The sequence below is a fragment of the Pseudorasbora parva genome, chromosome 5 (assembly GCF_024679245.1).
Source record: "Pseudorasbora parva isolate DD20220531a chromosome 5, ASM2467924v1, whole genome shotgun sequence".
Lineage (NCBI taxonomy): Eukaryota > Metazoa > Chordata > Actinopteri > Cypriniformes > Gobionidae > Pseudorasbora > Pseudorasbora parva.
Window position 1 is genome coordinate 43,832,429 of NC_090176.1, and position 22,308 is coordinate 43,854,736.

Sequence of the window (22,308 nt, forward strand, 5' to 3'; positions counted from 1 at the left end):
CAAAAAAGCATCCTTCACTTTTGTCTTAAACCCTTGATTCATCCTACATCCACTCTGCCTAAAAATAAAACGGCTGGTTTAGCAGGGCAGTGATTCATTCCCACCTCCCAAGATTCCCTGAATAATTAAAAATCCATAAATGAAGTGCCAGTGTGATCGAGCATGTTATACATTATAAAGAACATTCTCTTGTCTCACAGTTTACCCGTGTCCGCGAAGAGAAATCCGGCCATGTGATGCGAAAACTGCCGACAGCATCCTGAATCAGGATCATAAATAATGTAGGAGCATCAGCAGGTCCCGGTGGGAGCTTATATTGCATTGCTCTGAGTCTGGCTAATGATAGTGAGAGAGAGTGAGCGAGAAAGCAAAGCAGAGAGAGATCTGATTGTGTCCCGGAGCAGTCGGAAAACTCACACTGAGAAAGACCTGCAGCCAATCCTTGCATCTGTGAGGTTTATGGGACACGGGACCACAGCGAAGTGAGTGGGACAACACGAATGTGGGAAAGACAGACTGACTGTTTGTTCTGCTGTTTGTCTCTGTGGCTGATTCTCTCTCTCTCTCTCTCTCTCTCTCTCTCTCTCTCTCTCTCTCTCTCTCTCTCTCTCTCTCTCTCCGTGGAGTAAAGGAAGGCGGGCCATACAGGAGAGGGAGAAAACACAGGGGCTGATAAGTAGGGTCCAGTTTGTCTCCATCTCTCTTTCGGTCAGCTCTCTCTTTCAGCATGGAGCCCAACAGCCCCAAGAAAATTCAGTTTGCCGTTCCACTCTTCCAGAGCCAGTTGGATCCCCAGGCGGCTGAGCACGTAAGTAGAGAGAGGCTCTTTTATTGCATTGTGCTTAATGGAGACTGGCCTGCATTGCTCTTCGGTTCCCTTGAGACTGTTTTGAAGCATCAGATCTGTGCAGATTGCTGCCAAAATCAGTTTTATGATATGATGTCATGCGTAGTGGGATTGTAATGCTTGGTAAATATATAATTTTTTAATGCACAGCACAGTAATGGGTCCAACAAATATGCTTTGCCTGCACTTTAGTGTGAGGAAGAAATTCAACATTTACATTGAAAGCAAAACTCAACGTTTGCTTTCAAATTTCAATGCCAAAATAGTTTCTCATCAAAATGATGACAACGGTAATGAATTTTGTGGTAATGGCAACCGTGCATTATAAAAAATTTGATTGAGGTTGCCTGCAGCGGATCAGATTCTTGTTGTGTTCCAGCTATAGTAGAGCTGTTCATTGATGGATCCGGATCCGGATCCAGCTGTGAGGCTGCATGCCTGGCAGTATAAGTGTTTGATGTTGGTGCTGCTGCTGACAATGTCATAACAGTAAAGTGCTGGGCTGATTTTATGATGATGTCGGTATGTCCAATCAGTGGCACTCTCTCTTGTGCTGAGTAAGTTCTCCATTAGGAGAGGTGGCAAATGCGCTCTTGCCTCTTGGAGACTTTTTTTCAGTTAAAATAAACCTGCACCAATGCAGATTCAAGGCTCAGTGATGTTATTTACTTGCGCATTCCGGCTAGTAGTAGCTCAGACTTTTACTGACCCTGCAGTCAACATTGTTTTGACTCAATATTTGATATAAGCCCTTTAACTACTGGCCTTGGTATCCCTGCCTATATTATAATTTGCAATAATAACAAATAATAAAAGCTGATAGCGAATCAGTTTTTTTCTCAGGAACTAACAAACCGAAAATCAACACATGCTGGGTAAACGTTTGGCCAGCTTATTAGTTTTTGCTGGAAACTGACCTCATATGACCACAAATCGTGATTTGCTTTCTATCTATCCAAACTGATGCATCCAAGACACTTGGAATTGTCATTTTTAAGCTATTTACCGGTCTAAAAAAAGGATTATCTTGGTGACACCACCGGCATTTGCAACATCCAGTAAGGTCATGAGAAACCTGTGGTCATGAAAGCGTTGAACTGGCTGGGGCTTGATCACAGATGTACACGGTAAGAAACTCACTGTGAAATGAAACAGTAATTAACTGGCAGCAAGTGACAAGTTACTTGCTGTAAATAACCATATTTGCTCTGTTTTCATTTACAGTAGCAACTATGTAACTGTAAAATAAAAGTAAAATGAATTTACTTTTAACTAATTTACTAATTCACATTAGCGTCATCTGTAAACACGGTCACCTCAACCCTAATCCCACTCAACCGCCCACACGAGAGCATTTTCTGGCACTGTAAATGTAGAAAAACGCACTAATTTGCATGTACTGCTTCTTCTTTTTTTACTGAGTCTTTTACTCATTAGACAGGACAATGTAGCGATTGACAGGGAAAAAAACGTGGTGTGAGAGAGGGGAATGGGCAGCAAAAGACCAGTTGCACTATATATCAGTGCTCTAACCACTAAGCTATCAGCACCGACTGGTTCTTTATGTTTAAAAAATTTAATTAAATACAATTTAGAAAATGTAATTGAATTATAGTGTGGTCAATTTATGAATAATAATTGGCTGGCAGTGTACTGTGTTTGCTTTCTATACATAATAGGTTACATTGTTGGTTACTGTGATTTTCTACAGTACACTGGAAGTTATTGTGAAGTTACTGTTACTTCTACAGGAAATTGCTTGTTACAGTGACTCTCACAGTACTTTTGTCATGAATGCAACTTTTGACTGAATCTACAGTATTCTACTTTAAACTTGAACTTCTAGTACTGCACAAACACAGTTTTTTTTACAGTGTACATGATGAACAAACGTTGATGTCGAGAGAATGTAGTACTGGCCCGATAGGTCAAGTGACGGCTCCTGAATCTCTCTCACACTCTGGGCCATTCTTATAGGTTATCTCTTATTTCTTTATCGAACTGACTCTGATTGATGTTTAGGTATATTTTAAAACGCATGGATGGAAAACGACATTGTTGAGTGTGATCTCATGCTGTTTCACATGTGTTGAGACAGCATGTTGTGAGGCTAAAAGTGATCTAAACCCAGCAGCCTTCTTCAGGGAATTGATTATATTGACCCCAGTGAATCACCCAACAAATGCTGGTGTCCGGACACACGGAGTAAATCAGTCAGCATGAAATGTTATGCCCATGTTCCATCTGTTATTGTCAGCTAATGGTTACAAAAATACTAAAAAGTATCATGGTAATACTACTACAACTATAGTAGCTAGAGATTACTCTAAATCCTATTTGGATGAGCCATGTACAAAGTTGTCTTATAACCTTGATCACAGACAAGCCCCCTATCTCTGAAAGAGAAATTATTCGGTTTCACAGACAATGCTTAGCCTAGTCCCAGACTAAAATGCATGTAGAGCTGTTTAAACTGAAAGCAACTTGCACTGACATATCTTAAAATCAGATGTCAATGTCAGTGTCATTGTTTCGTCTCTAGATACACACCAGAATTTTTTTTTTTCCTGATGCATGCTTATAAAAGCTACTTAAATGCCCCAATTGAACTATGGCCTAATCCTGGCCTTATCTAAACCCTGTCTGTGAAAACGGGCCTAGAATTTCTAATGTGTTATTAATTTTAAAGCCATCAATTGTTAAAACTTTTCACCATGTCTGAACTCCATATCTTAATCTGATACTTCTTTAAGTAACATTTTGAGGTAGCCTAGCCTACAGGTGAAATGAACTATATAAAGCGGAGGAATTGCTCTTTATGTACTTAATAAACAAAGTAAATGTGATTTGGTAAACATTTAAGCCTAAGCTTTCAGATGGATTGCTGGTCTTCTAGGCTAGTTTATTAACTGGTTTAAGAGGAGTTTTGAGCAAACCAGTTTAGGCTTAGGGTTTTTTTCCCAGCAGGACGGTGCATAATATTAAACTAGAAAAAGCCATTCAAGGCTGTGTATCGCAGTGATTTTACCATAGTTAAAGGGGGTAAAATGGTACCTCCCCTTTTATGAATTGCAATATTATTATAGAATTTCTTTCTTTCTCTTTTCAGATTCGCAAGCGCAGACCAACTCCAGCCACATTGGTCATCTACAATGAGCCCAGTGCATCAGGTAAGAGCCTTAAACCACTAAACACGTTGAAAGCTTGTTTCTATTCACTGAAAGAGCTGGTTCAACCTATATGGACTGTTGGGTTGTAGCAAACAAATCCCTATTGAACTACAGCCCTCGTGCGACCAAAGTGCATCTATATTAAGACAAGGATCTACAGTCAACGGTCTGTCTCTCATTAAGCAGAACCTTTAGGGTCAAGTTCTCAGTGTTCAGTCATTGTATAGATCTCAAACTCTATACGTTTGCTTTGGTTAACTGGCATCAGAATCCCTAATGCATTAGGACTAGAACTCATGACTGCTCTTTTCAAAAACAAACAAGTGTTGGTCTATTTGAGCATCATTTGGTGGTGTTTTTCACGGTTTGGTTGCTGTAAGGGTTCAGCGGTGGAGTGTTCCTTTTGAATTTCTGCTTTTGTTTACATAAAGCCGTGGGTTTTTGTATTGTTATGAAAATAGGCCCTCTCCAATTCTCATGTACAATCATTATATGATATTGCGGGAGGAAATGTGCTCTTTTGTTTTAAAGGACAACATGATAGGTCTACCGAGGTCATTTCATGTCTGTAATCTAGCCTTGGGTCGGAACAGGACAACACGCTGAGAATGTGGCAATGGTCAACAGGCTGCTATCAGCACAAACAACCCACCAATGGCGTCAGCATATGCGAGCGGCCAGTCTGTGTAGACCGTTGCATCATAGCTCAATCTTTTTCAGGCGTTGTCTCTTCTGGGTGAACTTTCAGTTTAACCTCAATGTAGAACGATAGGGCTTATCTTTGAGTGGAATTCAGGGTTGTTTGGGAAATGGATGAGACGTATTGTGCCGAGGATCAATTATACTTGGTATGTGCCGGTTCTCAAGTGAATAAAAAGTGAATTGTGATTGTTTATCCCACATTGTAACTTTACATCTCACAATGTGACTTAATATCTTAAACGTATATATTTTTCAATATGATAATCTCTCTCTCTCTCTCTCTCTCTCTCTCTCTCTCTCTCTCTCTCTCTCTCTCTCTCTATATATATATATATATATATATACACATATATATATATACACATATATATATATATATATATACACATATATATATATATATATATATATATATATATATATCCCACAATGTGACACGATATGGCTTTAAATCTCACAGTATAACCGTAAATCTCAAATGTCTCATAATGTAACCTTAAATCTCACAATATCACTTTATATCTCGCAATAGTGACTTTGTATCTCGCAATATGGCTTCTTATCTTCAAATGTGATTTTAAATCTCAAAATGTGACTTTATATCGCACAATATGGCTTAAAATCTCACAATATGACTTTATATCACAATGAGAATCAATATCTACCAACTGTGAGTTTTTTTATATCTCAATTTTTAACTTTTTATTCCACGACACAACTTTTTTTTAAATCATAATTGTGACTTTATATCACAAACACAATCATTTCCACTCATAGAATTGGGAAAACCACAATTGCGACTTCATTTCTCATGATTGCAACTTTTAAATCACATGTGCATTATCTCACTTCATTTCTTAGTTTGAACTCACAATTACTTTCGAAATGTTTACTTTGAGTCAGAAACTGACTTTAATAGGTAACATACTGTAGTTGTTCCTCAAGACTTGCATGAAACATTTATGTAGTCTTTAGCTGAGGACTTTTGCTATTAAACTTACATTGTGCTGACGAAGTTTATATGTTTTCCACATGCAAGCAAAATCAATAAAGTTTTCCACTTGAGGGGAATACCAACACATTAGCGTCATCTGTAAACACGGTAACCTCGACCCTAATCCCACTCAACAGCCCACACGAGAAAGCATTTTATTGGCACTGTAAATGTAGAAAAATCATTCTAGAGTCCAAACAAATGTTGCCTTCGAGTCATTTCAGAATGATCATGTTCACGATTTAAGCGCCACCACAAGTATTACTCATAATTAAGTTTTAATTGTAAGACTTTATCATTTACTTTGTTTACATTTTGATAAACAGTAATAAAGCTTGACAGAAAGGACATTCAGCCACATTTGTGAGGCGCCAGTCTTGTGGTACAAAACTTCCTATTCTCTGTGGTTGCATGAAAATGATCAAACACACAGATAAATCATAATTTCTACACCTAATGCACATCGTTTGATCTTCAGTGTTGCATTAGCGCTAAAAAAGCTTCCTGTTTTTGCCAAGTGAAAAGAGAGAAAGAAATTTGAAATTGCTCAATGCCTCTAATTTATTCAGACCGAAAATCTATAATACATCACATAGTAAATATGAGTTCCAAGCTTGCAAGTTGGAGCTTCCCAGAAGCACTTGAAGCAGGGATGGAAATTAACTTTTTTGTCCACCGGCCACTGTGGCTGGTGGATTTCAAAATCTACCAGCCACTCAATGTTTTTACCAGCCACTTTCTTGTTTTTAACCGACAATGTGTAACTGTACGTGAAAATTAATACTACAAGCTCTACAATACTTAAGCTGTTTATTTAATCTCAAATCTCAATGAAATACTGACATTTTTTCACTCTTATACACACACAAACCATGAACTGATATACATTTCATTAAATGAGTAGGGCTCTGTGTTCTCTCTTTTTTTTTTTTTTTTTACCTGGATGTGGCATTTGGATGATTCTTTTATGGCTTCCAGTTTTAGGTTTTTAGTACCAACAATGAAACTACTAGTTTTGGCATCTTCTGAAGCGTGTTGACGACATACCGAGCAGAACATTGTCAGTAGGGATGGACCGAAATAAAAATTATTGGCTGAAACCGAAGCACTAAAAGAAATTATGCCAATTATCCATTGCATTTATGACTAATGCTATGACTGAGTAACTTTACTAAAAATCAAGGCATTGCAATTGCATTAATTAATATTAAAGTTTCAAATAATAAATCAATTACAAATTATGCAAATATTTATTTAGCACATTGCAACATCAAACAGTATAAAATAAAATTCAAAGTAAAATGTTTAACTTGATCTCACTCATGTGTACATTAAATAATAATGTACAGGTCTACTAGCCTACAGAAATGTAATAAAGTAATCAAATGTAAAATAACTGCATATTTAACTGTTTAAATGAAAGATTAATCCTTATTAAACTTACAAAAGCTATTCAATCAAGAGCAGTGAGTGATGTCCTTATCGTTTGTTTGACATTAAACAGACAGCAGTAAAGGCTACTGCCCCTTTAAGACCTAATAGAGGGATATGCGTCATCTTTCACGACTGTATAAAGTTCACTTAAGGCATATTCAGACTATGTCTGCTAGAATTCTCATCAAGATGAACATGTTGGCATACTTTTTGTGTGAGTTTGTCCGTTTAAGCACAAGACTTGAAAGAGAACTCAATATTTGCGCGCTGTGAGACAGGTGCGCGCTTCCGGATGACAGTGACGGATCTTCTCTCAGCGCGCGAGTTATTCGCGTCTTCTGGCACTACATCCGGGTAATGACGGCGAAAACGACCGGTCATATTCGGACATACATAATGCGGCCGCACTCGCATTCACTGAACACAGTTTATAAAGAGGGGAAACAGTATCCTATTTTTATTTACCCGCCACGGTGGCCGGTAGGTGAAGCGAGTTTACCCGCCACAACGCAAAATCACCCGCATTTGGCTGGTGGCGGGTGCTAATTTCCATCCCTGACTTGAAGGCAGGAAAACTTTGCAGAAGCATATAATGTCATATTTTCGTGTTGAGACAGTGAATATTTTGAATGTGTTGGGTATACTTTGAGATCAGACATGAGTGATTGTTGAGAACTGCAAAACAGAGAGAGTCTACAGAGACAGTCCTGGTGAGATCCGGAGTGATTGACATCCTACTTTAATTTGAAATCAAATGATGTTTTTTTCATCACAACAGAGATTACTGGATTGATTCAAATAGATTTTCAGCTCTATTTATTAAATTGTCACCTCAGTCAGAGAGAAAATCATAGTCAGGATATTTTTGCATCTATTCTGCATATCACTAATGTATTAAATCCTGCTGCCAATAGGTCCTGAGATCTGAAAATCTGAAAAAAAAATTCTGTTACAATATTAGTTGATATGTTAATTAATAGTTGATAGAGTATGTTAATATAATACAGACTTTTATATAATATATATATATATATATATATATAAGCACACTTACTGAATATGAAATATATAACTCACCATAGAGTATCATAGCCAGACACCAGTAAAATATGGAAAGATGACCTTTAATGTTGCCTGATTTAATTCAATAAATATCTGTCATTGTTTGTATAAGGTAGAGATAAAGCTATGAACAATTTTAAATCTATTTTATTCATATATATATATATATATATATATATATATATATATATATATATATATATATATATATATATATATATATATATATATATATATATAAACCTGAAATTTTTTCATATTACTATTATTATTATATTATGTATAAAGTATAGGTCTGAGGTTATTTTAGGGGTGGTGAGTAATAATTTAATGTAATAATTTTGATCAACCAGATCTTATGGCAGTCTGTACATATTTTATGAAGGGGCTAATTTAAACAGTGAATCAAAAGTCTGTGTGTTCATGTTTTCTATCCCAGTGGGGACCAGAATGCACTGACTCATGGGGACTCGTGGGGACCTACATGTACAAGCTTATAAATCATACAGAATGTGTTTTTTTTTTTTTTTTTAAATGTAAAATGCAAAAATGTATTTTGGGGTAGAGTTAGTGTAAGGGGATACAATATAAATTTTGTACATAAAAAAATATTTCATCTATGGGGAGTTCCCACAAAGATAAGAAATCAGATGTGTGTGTGTGTGTGCATATTGGTTTGACCTACATTATGATGAAGCAAAGTCCTTATATTGTTTTGTATATTCAGGTTTCCGGCCACGCTCCCTACATTATGAGGACATGCTGATTCAAAACGCAATATAAACATACTAAACATGAAAAATTGGTTTGTGTGATGGGTAGGTTTAGAGTAGGGTTAGTGGAGAGGGTTGTTGAATATCAGGGAATAAACATAGCAATGATCCACCTCATCCGAGTGCTGTGGACTCTTGGCTAGAAACTCACAGAGATCATATGTGCCCATACTCTTCTGTTTGACTTGGCAGAGTTGACTGGTTTTCATGATAAAACTTAACCAAGCCTTCCTGCCAGAGCCAGCATTGCCATCTGCCAGTTCTGCTTGAGAAGAGGGCCTTGTTATGAGCTCACGAGCTTCCTTTGACTAAGGCCGTTTATTCTCTCCTGTCGCTCGCCAGGTCTTACTCAACAGAGATGACATGCTCTCCAGCAAAGCCATTCAAACCTGACAAATGACTGGGAAATGCTGTTAATTTAAGAGCTGTTTGTTTTCCCTGATTGATGTAGACCGATCACTGGGTGGTTGTTGTAGAGTTGCGGTTGAGTGCGGAGAACGGCTGCTTATTTTCCCCTGCTGATTTTGGATGTAGATAGCAGGGGCGTGTTGAGGAGGTGGGATGCACAGAGCTGCATTCACAAAACAAGCACCTCTTTGTTTGGCTGGCATTTCTTCCTCTGATCCAAAACACTTGGAATCGGTCCCTAATAAAGAAAGTTTTTGAAGCTTTAAGAACTTGCGTCACAGGAGCGCCGCTTGTCATAAACTGGGCAACGCGTAACTGTGAGCAGAAGATGAAGCTGAAGAGCAGCTTGACTTGTTATTGCGGTTAGAGTGGTAATTTGGTGCAGCATTCGTCGAGCAGAACCTGTGCTTTTGGCAGGAACGTTTTGTACGATGCATTTTGTAATGAGGTCCTCATGTGTGGAGCCAGTGAGCCCATAAAAGAAGAAAGCTCTTCTGACTACTGTGGTTCACTGTGTGCCTCTGGTTCTACTTAACATTAGATCTGAAGTCATAATCCAGCATTTGCTCAGACTTCATTTAAGGGCTTATGTGGCTATTAGGTCAGGGAATAAAGATCCTCAGTGGCTTTAAGAGAAATCCGGGGCTTTTAAAGTCTTCTTTCCCCCTTAAACAAGTGTAACGTCTAGTTATTTTGTGCATACGCTCCTCACAGTACATAATAGCTTTCATTGTACGAATGTACAATACAAAACACAGACTACATTCACAACAAAAAAGTATGTTAAATACAAACCCGATTTCAAAAAAGTTGGGACACTGTACAAACTGTGAATAAAAAAGGAATGCAATAATTTACAAATCTCATAAACTTATATTTTATTCACAATAGAATATAGATAACATATCAAATGTTGAAAGTAAGACTTGAAGCTGCAGCAATAGCCTTCCAATGAATATCAAATTGTGAATGTTTTATTTCCTCACTGCATAAAATCTGCCATTTAATAAAGGTTGATTCCAGTATTTTATAAAAATCATTTGGATCCCACAGACAACTAAAAACTTCACAAAGGGAATACAGAGTCATTGATTTGAGAGCATGCATGAAACTGTAAGTTGACCTGAAAGAATATGATTACCAGAAGTTTAAATTGGTCTTTCAAGCCCTGAAATGACCAAATATCCATCCCCACATTTCACAACATCTGAAATAATGTATAAGCCCCACTTAGTGCAGTCGGGAAAAGAAATGGGTCGTCCTCCTAAAAGCAGTTTGCATTATGAAAAAGAAACTTGGGAGTGGAATCTAATTTTGTTAGCCACCTAACACATTCCATTCTCGGATCAAATAAGACATAATTGGTCTAAATTTGGCTTTGCCCCCAGTGTCCTTTAACAGAATTTGTGGATATATAAATTTAGAATAAATGAAACATTTTTCCATCATTAAGCCCAATCTAAAGTATTATGTAAAAGTGACTCTTCACATTTTAAAGGGATAATTCACCCAAAAATGAAAATTCTGTCATTAATTATTCACCCTCATGTCGATCCAAAATCATAAGACTTTGGCTCATCTTTGGAACACAAATGAAGATCTTTTTGATGAAATCTGAGAGCTTTTTGTCCCTCCATTACCACTTTCATGCAAAGGTAAAGACTTCATTAAAGTAATCCATGTGGTTTAACCTCAATTTTATGAAGCAACATAATTGCTTTGTTCAATAAAACATAATTTACTACTTTATTTGCAAAATATACTCTCCAACAAGCATTCACACAATAACTTCTGCTCTCACATCAACACAACATGCATGCGTTGTGCTGCTCTGGTGAACACGTTGGAGATTAATATGTTGACAAATAAAGTGGTAAAAGATTTTTATTTTTTTTGTACTTTCGTCACTTCATAAAATTCCGGTTAAACCACTTGACTCACATTAATTACTTTTATGATTTTTTACTACCTTTCTGGGGCTTGAAAGTGGTAGTTGCGTAGATGTCAGTGGAGAGACACAAATCGAGATGAACAAAGGTCTTATGGGTTTAAATCGACAGGAGGGTGAGTAATTTGAGTAATTAATGACCATTTTCATTTTTGGGTGACACCCTTTTAAAAATGTGTTGCGCTCCCAGGACTGAAACAACAGATTAATAAAAAATGCATTGTGTACTTTTGTCGTTCTAAAACATTATAAATGTATTTGTTGTCACTTTCGATCATTACTGCATACTTGCTAAATAAAAGTATTCAAAAACATTATTCACAAGTATTCAAACTTTGACATTAATAATGCTCATTAATTTGCTACTTCATGCTATCTAACTCTCCTTAGAGTATTAGTAGACTGTTTAAGGAGTACTTCAGCGCTGGGAAGATGAATCTGTATTTAAACTGGGTCATTAATGTAGTAGAAATGTGAAATTATTTTTAATTTGGTGCTTTCTAGACTGAGAAAAGGCAGAAAATGTATTTTTGTCTCATGGGGATGAAAGACAACAATTCCCAGAATGCTTCGCTGCCCTACGAGGCCACACCCAAAGCCACCGCTACTGGATTACTGAATCACTGATTACTTTCCCAACGCGACCGCGATCATCTTCATAAAATCAGTTCAGTTAGAGAACAGACACTACAATTAAAAACTGAACGTGTCTGTTCAATATGTGATTTAGCTGCTGAGGGAGTCTCAGTCACAGCCCAAAACCCTGCTGGAGTCACATTGACAGTCATGAGCTCTTGATGAGAGCTGAGGTAAACGCGACGGCACTCGCGGCATAGGCGCCGATACTGTGGGTGCTCCGGGGCTCGAGCACCCACGGAAAATATCGAGCACCCACGTGTGCCAGACTGCCAGTCAGGGACGGATTGGCAATCTGTGCGTTCTGGAAAAGTCCAGAACGGCCGTCCAAACGAGGGCCATCGGCCAAAAAAACCCCAAAAAGTATAATAACTGTCGCGATACTCAATGATAATAAAATAATGAGCTCGATCATTTTTCCGGCCGCGATAATTTCCATTTGCATGCTTGTTTGTTTTCGATGTTTCTCTCGCTGACGGAGCGCGCGCCTCGTCCGTTTGGGGAGATGTTTAAACTCGACGCGCCGTGATGAGACGTCAGGCTCGGCCAGATTCGTCTGGATCTCGTGCTTCTTCGGTTGCGGAGCCGCAGGCAAAGTTAAAAGATTTGACGGGCACACCGCCAAGCGAAACGGGGTCTCGCGCACTCCAGGTTTTTGCAGCGCGCACCCTCGCGCTCGTGCGGACGCGTATAACAGGACGCGAGTATAACAGGACGCGAGTATAACAAGGCTGTGCCGAAGGGCTATGTAAATATGTTAGGGCTAGTTTAGATCGCAGTGAACCAGGTGTGTCGGTCAGAACACCACAGAGTGAAGGGTCAGTTTAACTGCTTTATTCTCAATGGTATGCAGAACAACATCAGGGGTGGAGTCAGCCTTTACATAAACATTAACACGTGGCGTGAAATACCAGGACTGTGGAGGGCTTTGCCATTGGAAACGCTGAGGATTAATTTAGCTGAGAAACCTGAGGTACATTTAGCGAGTCCTGTCCTGTCCCAATCAGAATGGGTTTGGTTTGGTTTGGTTTGTGGAGCCCTATCCGCTTGCACACTGGGCTGGTATGGTTGCGGTTATGGATGTAAGGGGATGCGTGTGTTTGTGTGGTTTCTCTGCAACACACAAATAGCAGTATTCAAATAACAGCAAAATCATTCCAAATTATTACCCTTCACATGTAACTATAGGCTGCTCCCCTCATACAATAACAATGATGTATAACACCTGAATTTAACATCCATCACATTTACTATCATTATTTATCTGTATGACTTACTATGATATAATACACATTATAACTCCGAACATTCTAGATCGACAGTTCAGCTATTAGAACGAGCACAGATTAATATATATTGTCACGTAACATTCACAACTGATAACTGCGTCATAACAGCAAACGAGCAGAAATCAGTGAACACAAAAGATTAACAGTACTCACTCCTATAGGACGCACACGAACACAAGCTGCACCAAAACTGAGGCTGACAATAACTTAAATGAATGTCTTCAGCGCTTATGCATGCCATAAACTTGATCCTGCAGCAGCTGATGCAATCTGCCGTCCGCGCCGTGCTGAATGAACAGTGCCTCTCTTCCAGTCAGGTGCGCACTGCGCACCTTCATAATAAGAGTCCCCGTTTGGACAGCGCAATATTACTCTGACACCCTCCCCCACAAGAGGCCTTTTGCACAGCCGCCCCCAAATTGCGCGCAATTTGCTCATGTAAAAGGCTCACTTCTCAGTCTGTAGACACCGCAGGTTCTTCCTCATCCTCACCATCTGTGATGACCGGAAGCGTAATAAGCCGGGCAACTGGCCGGGTGTAGACCCTGTCCTTGACCTGGATGTCCGCAGATCGCACATGCCCATCGGCACTCGGATGCACTTTAACTACTCTGCCAACTGGCCAGAGCGCCCTGGGAAACTGGGGCTCCATCAGCAGGACTACAGATCCTACTGTCAGATCGCCGGGGGCACCATGCCACTTCCGTCTGCATTGAAGGGTTGGCAGGTAACATCTGATGAATCTTGCCCAGAAGTGATCTGCTATGACTTGACAGTGTCGCCATCTCCGTCGACTTAGTCCTTCACTCTTAGGGTAGACAACCGAAGGTAGTGCTCCATCCAGCCGCCCCATTAAGAGAACATTCGGGGTCACCGCGTCCACATCAGCAACACTGGATGAGGTATAGCCCAGAGGTTTGGTATTCAGTATAGCCTCAACCTCCAGCAGTGTAGTTTGTAACACCTCCTCTGAAATGGGTTGGACTCCTATGACAGTATACAGCGCAGTCTTGACAGACCTGATCTCCCTCTCCCATGTTCCCCCAAAGTGAGGAGCTGCCGGGGGATTGAAGCGGAAAGCAATCTTCTGCTTGGCTAGGAGTCGTTGGAGGTCGGAAGACATGCTCTTAAAAGACTCACGAAGTTCCTTCTCTCCTGCCTTAAAGTTCGTACCCTGGTCGGAATAGAGCTCAGCTGGAGTACCTCTGCGAGCAATGAAACGCCTGAGGCTCATCAGGAAAGAGTCTGCATCTATTCTGTGCAGGAGGTCTAGATGCACTGCTCTGGTGGTAAGGCATTTATAGATGATGCCCCATCTTTTCTCTGAGCGTCGTCCTATCTTGACTAGAAAGGGCCCAAAGCAGTCGATGCCTGTAGAGTAGAACGGTGGCTTGCCTAAGCGTAGACGGGCCACAGGTAGATCCGCCATCTTTGGGACCACAGGCTTAGATTTCCATCTTCGGCACTCCTCGCACTGGTGCTGCACCCTTCGAACTGCCTCCCTGCCACGGAGAATCCAGAAAACCCGGCGTATCTCTGCGAATACTCGTTCAGGGCCCGGATGGCAGAGGCGAGCATCGTAGTCCTGGATAAGGAGTGTCGTCGCAGGATGCAAGGAGTCCAGGACAATAGGATGTGTGAATGCAGGGTCTAAGCAGTCGGCACGTCTGAGTCTCCCTCCTACTCGTATGATTCCCTCGTCGGGGTCCAGCTCCGGGGACAGGGTAAGGAGACGACTGCTTCGGAGCACTGCTTTCCCTGACTTGAGATGACGTAACTCCTCTGGGAAGCACTCAGCCTGAACTCTCCGGAAGATAGTCATCTCTGCCTGCCGATAGTCCTCTGCTGTCAAGGGCTCATCCCGGTCTGCCGCCCCATGTACCTCCTGTGCTACAGCCTCGACCATATCCTTCCAGGACAGATGTGACTGACCTAGATGTGTCCCCTGTCTGTCCGCTCTGGATATGACTCCACATGAAGCAGACTTCTTGCACTCCGTAACATCCTGTTCTGTTACCTCTCCAGGTGAAGATGGCCATTCAGCTGGTCCCTTGAGGAGGAAAGAGGGCCCTTGGCTCCAGCGGTTAGGTGCGGCCAATTCTGCCAAGGTCTTCCCCCGGGTCACATCATCTGCCGGGTTCTGCGCGGAGTCTACATAGCGCCAGGTACTCTTCCCTGTAAGCTCCTGGATCTCGGCCACACGAGTACCCACGAAAACCTTGAAGCGACATGACTCTGACTGCAGCCATGTTAAAACTGTTGTCGAGTCGCTCCAAAGGATTGTCTGGTCCGTCTTCAACGTCAGTTCCCTCTCTAATGTCTTTGCCAATTGGGCAGCCGTCAGGGCACCGCAGAGCTCGAGGCGGGGAATGGAATGCTGTCGCCGGGGCGCTACCCTGGACCTAGCTGCCAGGAATGCCAGGTAGACCTGTCCCTGGGTATCTTCTGTCCTCAGGTAAGAGACTGATCCGTAGGCCCTTTCGGAGGCGTCACTAAACACATGTATCTGTCGGGAAGCAACCATTTGATCGCTTTGGACCGGAGCATAGGGTCTGGTTAAGGAGATACAGGACAGTAAGTGTAACTCTGATTCCCACTCCTTCCAGACCTTAAGCAAATCTTGAGGGATAAGTGGGTCATCCCAGTCACGTGGCTTGTCCCACATGCTCTGGACAATCAACTTGGCACGAGTCGTGTAAGGTGCGATGAAGCCCAGGGGGTCGTATTGTCGGGCCAGCACCTTGTAGACATTCCTCATTGTGAGAGCTCCATACTCCAGAGGTCGGTTCTTGTAGCCTAAGATATCTGTCCCCCAATGCCAGCTGAGTCCGAGCGCTGGTTCTGCCAGGCCAGGTTCATCATGCGAAAGCCATCGCTCCATGCTGTCAGACCTTGCCTCTGCAGGTAGGTGTCTGAGGACATCAGGTATGTTGCAGGCCCTCTGCCGGATCTCAAACCCTCCAGACCCGAGCACTTCCCTGAGCTGGTCCACCAGCTCCTTGGCTTCCTCTGCGGTGCGCACACTCTGGAGGCAGTTATCCACATAGAAGCAGCGCTCCACCGAATGCCTGACTCCTTCTCCTGGCCCGCCATGGTCTCTCGCATGCTTTTGGAGAGCGAAGGTGGCACAACACGGTGAGCACGTAGTGCCAAATGGTAGGACCTGCCACTCAAAAACATTAGGGGGGTTATCACGCTCCATGTCCCTCCAGATAAACCTGAGGAGCGGCCGATCTTCTGGTAAGAGCTGAGCCTGGTGGAACATGCTTCTGATGTCTCCACTGACTGCTACTCCATGTTCCCTAAAACGCAGTAGAACTCCCAGAAGAGGGGCTCCCAATGTTGGTCCAGGAAGGAGGGTGTCATTGAGGCTTCGACCTTGAAATGGGAAAGAGCAATTGAAGACTAAACGACTCTTCCCGTTATGCCTTACTACATGGTGGGGTATGTACCACGACTCATCTGTGGTTGAGGCTCCACTTAGGTCAACCTTCTTGACCGCTCCAGTCTCCACCAACTTGCGAATCGCTGCGCAGTACTCGTCGGCTTGTAGGGGGTCCCGGGCCCAACGTCTCTCCAGACTTCTAAGGCTGGGTAGGACCGCTTCTTTGGAAGCTTGAAGCGGGGGAATGTCTCGCTTCCGTAGCAAGGGTGTGGCATATCTGAGGACACCTGCTACCTTTACTCGTCTCGTCTTGGTCTCTAGGAGTTCCAACGCTTCTTTATCCTGCTTTGACCTCATTGCCAGTTTGCTGCTCTGGTATGGCAGCATTTCCATCTTCCAAAGCTTCTCCACATTCTGCATCAGCTCAGCGGTCTGGGAAGAGATACTAGTGAAGAGACACTGCTGGGTGTTCGGTGCCCACTGGGTAAGGTGGGCAGGTCCTTGAAGCGTCCATCCTAGTCTTGTTCGAATGGCAGCCGGACCTCCAGGAGGGCCCATTCTCACCGGCTCGATAGGGGTAAGTAGGTGGGGGTAGTCAGCACCAATCAGCACAAGTGGCTTACAATGATCGAATGGCTCAAGGGGGAGATCTGCCAGGTGCTTGTACTTCCTCTTCAAGCTGGCAATTGGGTAGGAGTGGTCTGCTAGATCCAAGCGCTGAGAGGTGAAAGCCCCTTCTATCCGGAATTTTCTCTTGGGATTGCTAGGGGATGAAATGCTGAAGGAGACGGCAGATCCCTTCAGGGTCTGGACTTCCTGTCGAATTGTGCGGAGCGCAAGGTCTTCAGGCCTTTTGTGCAGGCCCAGTTTGTCAACCGCCTCAGAGAGGAGCATCGTACGCTCAGATCCATCATCCAGAACTGCGTAAGTATCTAGTGTCCTGTCTCTGTTGCGCAGAAGAACTCTGACAACTTTCAGCATAACACGAGAGTGGGCCGATGGTCTGTCTAGGTAGAGAACTTCCGTTCTGGTGCTCACCAAACAACTCTCAGCCTTTGGCTGCTCAGCCTGGGGACGTGCATTAGCATCATGGAGGACTCTCAGATGTTTCCCTTGACACACATCGCAGGGCTTCTTGAGGTCACATTGGGCCGCTTGATGTGCTCTCCCGCATCTCCAGCAACGCCTTTTATCTCTGATCCATTCTATGACCTGCTCTCTGGTGAGTTTCTGAATCGCAGAACACCTATTTAGGAAGTGCTCTGTACACTCGCAGTATGGGCAGTATGGTTTGGATTTGCCCTTCCATCTCCCCGCAGACGTGCTCTGACCCTCTCGTGTGGTTGCTTGGTTCGGTGTATAGCTCTCTGCTCCGTGTAGTACCATAGCTGCTGGCTTGTTGCGTCGCTTCTCGACCCGGTAGCCTGACAGCCCTTGGGTGCGGAGGTCTGAAGAGGTGTCGTAGCCTTGGCACCAAGACTCGTATCGAAGCCATTCTGCCAGGTCGAGCAGCGTATGAGTGTGCCCGGGACGATGGAACATTTGACGCCGAAAGTTTGCTCTCATATCTACTGGAAGTTTGGTAAGTAGTCGTGCCACATGTGAGCCACATCTCAGCTCCACTTCTCCATCTGGGCCCAGTGTCTGTAGCATGCCAACAAGGGACTGCACATGCAAGGAGAACCTCTCAAAAGCTGTTACATCTCCTCTCCTCACCTCAGGCGAATCCATAACTGCAGCGATCCTCTGCAAGGCTATATGGTGTGGCTGTCCAAACTTCTCGGTCAAGGCTGCCATGGTGTCTGTGTATGGCCTGGGTGAGTTGATAAAGGAGTCAGCAATAAGGCAAGCCTCTTCAAGCTTTACATGATCAAGGAGTATCTGATACTTAAAAAGCTCCGTCGCGTCCCCAGGTAGAAGGTTTGCTAGGGCTAATTTCAACCGCGAGAACTCCATTGGATCTTTATGAATAAAGCAAGGAATTTTTGGCGATGGGCCCCTATACTCTCCTCCTCCCAGAGTTGCCGATGCTGACGAAAACTGTCTGCCTTGAGCAGGGGGTAGCTGGCTTGTATCAGGTCTGCTTTGATACTGAGCGGAGGATCCGGCATCCGTGTGATACTTACTGAGCTGCGGACGTGAGACGGGTGAGTAGAATTCTGGCCTTGGGGTGTGGGACCGTACATACTGTTCCGGACCTTGTCTAGGTTGAGGAGTATTCAGGCTACGAGGAGTAGAATATGGACGAGTGTGCGGTGTGAGGCTGGACATTACACTGTCCCTCATGAGCTGTAGCTCGCTCATCATTCTGTCTAGGACGATGACAACTCGTTGCTCCTCAGCAACTGCAGATATTGGAGGGTAGTCAGACGAAGGCCAAGGTGGAGGGGGCAGTCCCTCATCATACTCCTCTTCCTCTGTTACTAACGAGTCCTCTGGAACTGGAAGGGGTGGCATTGGCCATCGTTCCGCGGACTGATCCTGCTTCACTGTATCTGAGGCCATTAACTCACAGGATTCTCCTCTAGGGTCACGAGATGAGGCGAAGCTGTATTGCATGCGTTCGCTGTGCATCACATTTGGCTCTGCTCCCTCCTCCGTGTGGGGCATAGAGGTATGTGGCCATACTAGGCCTGTGTTGCGAAAGCTCTCCTCAGGGCTTGGGGAATAATCATCATGCGCTTGATAAGACCTTCTCCATTTCACATGAGGCTGTGAGCTCCATTCTTCCCCTCTAGGCGTGTGTGGTGCCGGGCTGGCCCGTGACTGGCCACGTATCTTCGGTCGTACTGCACTGACCTCATAATCCTTCAAATAGGACGGCTGTCTTATCTGTCGTTTTGGCCGAGTGGGTGGGGCCCACGATGCCTCATCACTCTGTTGCATGCTCCCAGCACAGCTGCGATCCGGCTCGAAGGACCACAAAATGTGCCGAAGGGCTATGTAAATATGTTAGGGCTAGTTTAGATCGCAGTGAACCAGGTGTGTCGGTCAGAACACCACAGAGTGAAGGGTCAGTTTAACTGCTTTATTCTCAATGGTATGCAGAACAACATCAGGGGTGGAGTCAGCCTTTACATAAACATTAACACGTGGCGTGAAATACCAGGACTGTGGAGGGCTTTGCCATTGGAAACGCTGAGGATTAATTTAGCTGAGAAACCTGAGGTACATTTAGCGAGTCCTGTCCTGTCCCAATCAGAATGGGTTTGGTTTGGTTTGGTTTGTGGAGCCCTATCCGCTTGCACACTGGGCTGGTATGGTTGCGGTTATGGATGTAAGGGGATGCGTGTGTTTGTGTGGTTTCTCTGCAACACACAAATAGCAGTATTCAAATAACAGCAAAATCATTCCAAATTATTACCATTCACATGTAACTATAGGCTGCTCCCCTCATACAATAACAATGATGTATAACACCTGAATTTAACATCCATCACATTTACTATCATTATTTATCTGTATGACTTACTATAATACACATTATAACTCCGAACATTCTAGATCGACAGTTCAGCTATTAGAACGAGCACAGATTAATATATATTGTCACGTAACATTCACAACTGATAACTGCGTCATAACAGCAAACGAGCAGAAATCAGTGAACACAAAAGATTAACAGTACTCACTCCTATAGGACGCACACGAACACAAGCTGCACCAAAACTGAGGCTGACAATAACTTAAATGAATGTCTTCAGCGCTTATGCATGCCATAAACTTGATCCTGCAGCAGCTGATGCAATCTGCCGTCCGCGCCGTGCTGAATGAACAGTGCCTCTCTTCCAGTCAGGTGCGCACTGCGCACCTTCATAATAAGAGTCCCCGTTTGGACAGCGCAATATTACTCTGACACCCTCCCCCACAAGAGGCCTTTTGCACAAAGGCAAACCTACACTGATGTTGGCAGTTTGATAAATGCAAGTTAATTCTTCAGTTCAATGTTTGTGTGCTAAAAAGGGCAATAAGTTCCTGTAGAGATACATATTCTCTTTTTTTGACAAATAAAGGCATGTAATCAATGTCTTCTCTCTAGCTGTATCAAAATCTCACCTAGCTTTCTTCAGAGATGGTCAAGTTTTGTGCATGATTACATGATATATTTGTCTGTATTTGTGAGAATTGGCGCTGTCCTGATTTGAAAGAGATGCTACTTTACGGCTTTATTGTCAATTAAATAGGTGTGTGTGTTCGTGTCGGCAGCTGTCCATTTCCTAAGGTTCTGAAATGACCAATTTTTTTAGGTCTTTCTTTAAAGGCCGTGCGCCAATGAGCACCCACGGAGGAAAACATAAATCGGCGCCTATGACTCGCGGCATAGATTAACAGCGCATGTTCAGTCTGCTGCGTTTTCAGTTCATGCCTTTCAAAGCTTAACTTTCATAGGAATTAGTTTGAGAAGTTGAAAGACTTACTTTGCTCTGCTGGCCACACCGTTTAAACATGAATGCCTGAGGCTGCAGCTGCCAGCTGAGTGCTGTGTGATCTCCCATTCCCATGCGCGAGTTAAAAAATGGCTCCCTCTGCTGGCTGTAGTCTTTAGCCTCTGGCCAACAATTGCTCCGATGGCGTAAATTGACGATATTTGCGTCATGGGAGGAATTTTTCCAGAAATAAAATGCATAAAGGTGTGTTCGACATCGTCTGCGGCTGGATGCATGCGATCGGCGAGAGTAGCCGAGTGCAGGCGGGGAAGAGCTGCAAACTGAGACCTGAAGTCGGACACTTTCTGCTTCCAGTGGTGACGCTTGCACTGTGTTTGCAAACTTTATCACAGCTGAAGTTAAATAAATGCAATATTTCTCAAATATACAGATGTTTCAAATGACATTTTCATTCAACACTTTATGTACTGCTTAATAAAGCGTCTATTTGCACAAGATTAAAGTTCAATATATAAACATACACTATCAATGAAGTGTTGTCAACAGTTTTTATCAGTTTTAGTTTGATAAACATGAGAATATAACATTGCGGCTACATGAAAAGAGGTTTTACTATTATAAATAAATTATTTGTGAGCCATAGCGTAATGTAAGGTTTTAGAATAAACACGAAACGCACGTGTTCGCTGTCATGCGGTGAATCGGCCAATCGTGGATCAGCTGTGTCATCATCAGAACTTGTGCAGCCTCCTGCAGTCCCCCTTGAGAATCTGCAGCGGCTGCATCAGCCGGCTGATCTCGAATCGCTCTCGCGGTGCTTTGTTGACATATGTCACAGTCACGTGCCGTCGGTGCTGTCTCAAGTCGGACAACATTTCTAACCGGCATGCAGTGCTTCAAGTCAGCCGCCGATCGGTCTGCGCATCGCTAGGTGAAGTCGAACAAGCCTTAAATCTCTCGTCTCAGGGGGATATAAGGGGGATGGGGAGCACAATCATTTGAATATAGTCCAGGGTTTCTACTGATATAAAGCCATATGCTAATCGCTGAGGTAACCCTTTAAGTGTTAGGGTTCTGGTTAGTAGAATTGTCTTTTTGAATGTGTTTTGGGGGAGCAACAAAATAAAGTGTTGGCAGATTTTCACAACACATATCCGGCCCTATTTTAATGATTTGAGCTATGATCTGAAGTGCAAGGTGCACTTTGGGCATGTCTCTCAATGAGTCATGGGTGTGTTTTCAGCATAACGTGCAATAAACCAATCAGAGTCT

At 43.0% G+C, this 22,308-nt stretch overlaps 1 protein-coding gene across 2 annotated transcripts in view; it reads left to right on the forward strand.

The window, feature by feature from the left end:
- Positions 1-329: 329 nt before the first annotated feature.
- Positions 330-22,308, forward strand: part of ppp1r1c (protein phosphatase 1, regulatory (inhibitor) subunit 1C) — a 44,420-nt gene continuing 22,441 nt past the window's right edge. The window contains exons 1-3 of one of the 2 annotated variants that reach the window (XM_067444446.1): positions 330-482; positions 632-808; positions 3,957-4,017. In XM_067444446.1, the coding sequence (XP_067300547.1) occupies positions 728-808; positions 3,957-4,017 (142 nt within the window). In that variant the 5' untranslated portion in view covers positions 330-482; positions 632-727. Of the gene's footprint in view, positions 483-626; positions 809-3,956; positions 4,018-22,308 lie in introns of those variants that run through there. The other variant, XM_067444447.1, reaches the window with a different exon arrangement.